The sequence below is a fragment of the Orycteropus afer genome, unplaced genomic scaffold, assembly GCF_000298275.1.
Source record: "Orycteropus afer afer isolate SDZICR_OR568_19922 unplaced genomic scaffold, OryAfe1.0 scaffold00058, whole genome shotgun sequence".
Taxonomy (NCBI): Eukaryota; Metazoa; Chordata; class Mammalia; order Tubulidentata; family Orycteropodidae; genus Orycteropus; species Orycteropus afer.
In genome coordinates, this window is record NW_006921645.1 from 12968122 (window position 1) to 12973699 (window position 5578).

General features: G+C 40.4%; 1 protein-coding gene across 1 annotated transcript in view; it reads right to left on the minus strand.

Annotated features, from left to right (window-relative positions):
- Nucleotides 1–5578, minus strand: part of DTNB (dystrobrevin beta) — a 511730-nt gene that overhangs the window by 57653 nt on the left and 448499 nt on the right. The window contains exon 12 of the mRNA XM_042780738.1: nt 419–504. Within this exon, the coding sequence (XP_042636672.1) occupies nt 419–504 (86 nt within the window). The remainder of the gene's footprint in view (nt 1–418; nt 505–5578) is intronic.

Below are 5578 nucleotides of genomic sequence, written 5' to 3' on the forward strand. Positions count from 1 at the left end.
GGTGGGTTTGAACCACCCGCCTTCTGGTGAGCAGTCAAGTGCCTTAGGCACTATGCTACCAGAGCTCCTCTTTCCTGAGTGGTTGGCATTTTTTCTTTTTTGAGAGATTAGACAGTCACATGTAGCATAATGGGGAAGAACAGCATGAATAGATAGAGGAAAAGCCTCCTGGGAAGTGAGGGCACTGGGGAAAGGATCTGTACCTGGGGGCACATAGCAGGGTTTTGGACTACCAGAAAAACAACATGAAGATATATACAAATTAGTGTCCAGGGAATTTATTGAACTTGGGCTAGCAAGTATTCACTGAGGTGGGATCTTCCTTTGTGGTCAAAAGCCAACCACTGTGCAAGGAAACAAGAATCAGACATACAATAATCCTGGATTTTAGAAACAGCCTTGACCTCTGCATTCTTACCTGTTTTTGTTTTCCAGTTCTGCAATAAGCTGTCTTTGTTGTTTGTTGGCATCAAAGTTAAAGCTCAAGTCAGTGGGAGGACGGGCCTAAAGTGGAGAGAAAAATAAGTTTTTTTTTTTTTTTTTTCCTGTCTGATTGAAGTGTATTCAGCGTCTTAGACTAACTATTGATTTCATTTTTTTGAAACTAGATTTTTGAGGTATAATTTACATACTATACAATTCACCCATTTTAAGTGTACAGTTCAATGAGTCTTAACAAATTTCAACAGTTCAGTTTCAGAACATTTTCCATCACCAAAGAAAATTCCTTCATGTCTATTTGTAGTCAATTGTCACTCCCACTTCCAACTCCAGGCAATTACTAATCTCATTTCTGCCTCTATAGATGTCCCTATTTTGGACATTTCATATAAGTGGAATCAGATAATATGTGGTATGTTATGCCTGGCTACTTTCACTTAGCATGTTTTCAAGGTTCATCCATATTGTAGCACATATCAGTACTTCAATCTTTTGTATGGCCAAACAATAATCCATTGTATGGACATACTACATTTTGTTTATCCATTCATCAGTGGATAGACAGCTGGGTGTTTCCACTTTTTGGCTATTATGAATAATGCTGCTACAAACATCTAAGTACAAGATTTTGTGTAGATGTGTGTTTTCATTTCTCTCGGATATACACCTCAAAGTAGAAGTCCTGAGTCATAAGGCAACTAGCTTTTGAGCAACTGTGAAACTGTTTTCCAAAATGGTTGTATTCCTACCCACAGTGTATAAGGATTCCAGTTTCTCCACATCTTCCTCAACAGTTGTTATTGTCTGTCTTTTTGATCATAGGCATCCTAGTGGGTGTGAAGTGGTATATCACTGTCATTTTGATTTGTATTTCTCTAAGGACCTCTGGTGGTGCAGTGTCTAAGGCATTTGACTGCTAACCAGACGAATGGCAGTTCAAACTCACCAGCCGCTCCACAGATGGAAGATGGGGCAATCTATTTCCACTGAGTCGGAATCAGCTCAATGGCAGTGAGAATGACTAATGTTGAGGAAATTTTCATATGCTCACTGGCCATTTTTATAACTTGCTTGGGGAAATCACTGTGGTTTTTATTTGCATTTCCACTGATATTTTTTAACTCTTGTTATCTCCTCTAAGAATTTACTGTAGCCAGTCAACACAAAATAGGAAGAATGATAGCTAAGTGATGTTTCCCTTTTATCAACTAACCAGAATGGAAGCTCTCAAAGAAGGCTCTTGCAATGACAATGTCTCATGTTCTTCTTTTTTTTTTTAAGTGAAAATATACACATTCAACAACTTTTTTTTTTTTTAAAAAGCTTAACATTTTTTTTTTTTTTTAACTTTTTACTGTGATTTGGGTGAAATTTTACATATTTGTTTTACATTCAACAGTTCATACACATTTTGTGACACTGGTTACATTCCCCAAAGTATAAAATCTCACCTCCCACTTCCACCCTGTGGTTACCTTTTCCCTGTGTCATTCTTGCCTATGCATTTCTGCCTCCCTGCCTTTCTCCCTGTGCAAATGTGTCCTTCTGATCTCCTATGGTTGACTGTTCCTAGAAGTGCATCTCCCTGGTGTAGGTGTTCAGTTTGTAGGCCTGTCAATTGTTTGGTTGAGAGTTAAGCCATTGAAGTGAGCTCACCATTCAACAATTTTTAAATGTACAATTCAGTGACAATGGTTATACACTTCACATTATACCCACTATTCCCACTATTCTCCCTATCTCTGCCCGATTTCCTGCCCCTTAGAGTTCTCATCTTTTAGAGTTACTGCTGTCCATTTGGAAGCTCTGGTGGTGTAGTGCCTAAGGCATTTTACTGCTAACCAGAAGGCTGGTGGTTCAAACCCACCAACCACTCCTTAGAAGGAAGGTTGGGCAATCTACATCCATAGAGATACCACCTTGGAAACCCTAAGAGGGGCCACTATAAGTTGAATCGACTCGATGGCAGTGAGTTTGGCTGTCAATTTTATACAGATAATTCTTTAAAAGAGCACAGTGCTGAAGGTGAACATTATTAAATGGACTAAACTGTTGTTTAGTTTAGAGATGACACCATGGGACAGTTTTGTTCAAGGCTTACAAGTTGTTTCTAGGCAATAGATTTTGGGGTACCTCCAGTCTCAATGTATCCATTAAGTCTAGTTTCCAGTAAGAATTTGTCCTGTCCCACACTTTTTCCTCCTTTTGATCAACATCCATTTATTGGGTTCTTGATCAAACATTCTGTAATGGTAACCAGGCACCATCCATTTCTTCTGGTCTCATACAGGCTTCAAGAGCTGCAGTCTATTTCCTTCTCTGAATCCTGGGTTTTCTCCTTCTTCTGTTGCTCCAGGCTAGCAGGGACCAATTGTATCTTCGTGGTTGCTCACAAGGTTTTTAAACCCCTGGCATTACTCACTGCATTAGGAGATAGAGCAGAAACTCTAAAAACACTATTAGGACAACTGACTGGGGAATCTGCCTCACTTTCTTGGTTCTCCTCAAAACAGAACTCTGGGAGCTCTGGTGGCATAGTGCCTAAGGCATTTGACTACTAACCAGAAGGCTGGAGGTTCAAACCCACGAGCCGCTCCTCGGAAGGAAGGTTGGGCAATCTACTTCCATAGTGATACCACCTTGGAAACCCAAGGAGGGGTCGCTATGTGTTGGATCTGACTTGATGGCAATGAGTTTGGTTTTTTGGTTTTAAGTGGAGCAGAAACTGTTTCCTGTCTAGAGCTTGAAGAGTCTATAAGTAATTCTTTCCATGTAGCATTTCCTAAATAAGCCATTGCCATCAAGCCAATTCTGAGTCATAGAGGACCTATATGTGGTGGTTACATTTGTATGTCAACTTGGCTGGGCCTGGTTGAGTGGCTGAGCAGCTGGATGTCGTATTCCCCATGATGAAACTGGTAATTAACTCCATGGTGGAATCTACTGTGAGCAGCTGAGTAGCTGCATTTGGGTATGTGGTCTACTTCCTATATAAGAAACAGCTTTGGGAATGGTCTCTAGCTTGTGGCACGCTTAGACCTGGCATGTAGCCATGTCGTTCAGCAGGCTGCCATGTTCTGCCAACCTTGGGACTTACAATGGACTTGAGTGAATGGCCTGCCATGTGGTTTGGTAACATCGGGACTGTAGCTTTTACTTGTCAACCTTGGGCTTGTCAGCCTCAGCAGCCAGCAGCTATCTGACGGAAGAAAAGCCTCTAGCTTTAGTGGGACAGGAGCTGGAAGCAAAGCTGAAGCCCAAGGCTGAGGGGCTTTCACCCAGCCCCTAGAGCTTGGCACTTTGGACTTGGACTTAATGCTTCCAAATTGTAAAAATAAACTCCTGTTTGTTAAGGCCATCCCATTTGTGATATATTCTTGCCAGAGCAGTACTAGGTAACCAAAATACTATAGGAAAGACTAGAATTGCCTCATAGGGTTTCCAAGGCTGTAAATCTTCGTGGAGGCAGACTGCCTTAACCACTGTACCACTAGACCTCCTTTTCCTAAATAAAAAGGGCCAAAATAGCATAACAAATCTGGGTTGAAGGCTTTTCACCAAATTGCCAAATATCTTTCTTTCTCAAAAAAAAAAAAAGAAAAAAAAGAAAAAAATATTTTCTTCTCTAGAGGAGATTGGACAAACAGCTGTCTGAGTAAATTTTCTGTATTGTGTTCAGTCTTTTGTCAGCCTGAACCGAGCCTCAGAAAAAAGGCTTGCTTGAGGCTGAACCTGCCTATGAATACTAGGTTTCTAATCTCTGCAAATGGAGTTAAAACTAACAGCTCTTTCTTAGAGTGGAAAAAGGGAAACACTGTGGATGAGGAAGTGAGCTCTAAAAGAAATTTGCTTTATACAATGACAAAGAAAAAACTGGGTTAGCTGTGGTAAAGTTTCACTGAAATTTCTAAAGAATGTTTTCAGTTTTAAGTGTTTGATTAAAGTGCTGAGGTATCTTTCATAGAGGGGGTGAATAGAGAAATCAAGTTTCTATCAACAGAGGTGTCCACATATATAAGATTCTTTGGTACTGAGAAGCACTGTTACTCAAATGGGGAGGCAGGAAGATTGAAAACCTGAGGCAGCAGTTCCCCCTGAGGCAGTTGTTTCCCTTGGAGCAACGAGCATGCTAGCAGGTTGTGTTTCTGCCTCTGAACAGGACAACAGGAACTCCCCAGTGTTAAGTGTTTAATGATGGCTTATTTCACTGAACCAAATTTGCAACCAAATTTTAAACATAGTCAAATGTGCATTAAATAACAGAGAAACTAAGATTTTATTTATTTCTTAAAGCCCATAGTGCTGCTTTAAACACACACACATACCCCCAAAACAAACAATAGTTCTCCCTTCCTAAAATCCCTTCAGGACATTGAAGGAACAAAGGCAGAAAGGGAATAATAAGTTCAGAAAAACACAGATGACATTGGCCAGAAGAGACCTATAACTCTAACAATTATATAAATAATAATCCATTCATTTAGTCAACAATTATTTCCTGAGCTTTTATTATGCCAGGTACTGTTCTAAGAGCTAGGGATGCATCAGTATATAAGACACAGTCCCCACCTTCATGGAGTTCACATTACATTGGGAGAGCAAGATAAGAAACACACACACAAAATAAATATATAACACCAGTAGTGTAGTGATAAATGCTATAAAACAATACAGAGTAAGTTGGTAAAGTGAACTGGGGCAGAGGACTCTTTTACAGAGGTGGTTATGGAAGGGCTCTCAGGAGAGAACCTACGAGCAGAGAGTGAAGTGGGGAAGCAAAGCAGGTGACTGACGGAAGAGCACAGCAGGCAGAAGGCAGGCAAAGGTCCGCAGCTGCTCCAGCTTGGTGGGTTCAGGAGTGGTGTGACCTACGTGAGAGTGGCAGGAGACGAACTTGGAGAGGAAGCCTGTTAGCCATGAAGTGGAGTTTCCGTTTCATTCTAAATCAGGTAATGAAGCCAGTGTAGAATTCTCAACAGGGGAAGATGGAATCTGATTTTCTTTTAAAAACATTACTCTCTACTGATATAAACAAATTAAATAACTAAATATTACGTAAATGGGGAAGAACAAACAAATCTCCTGTGCAGAAGAATTTCAAATAATGTATGCAGATATTCCACTTTTAAGGAGGTGG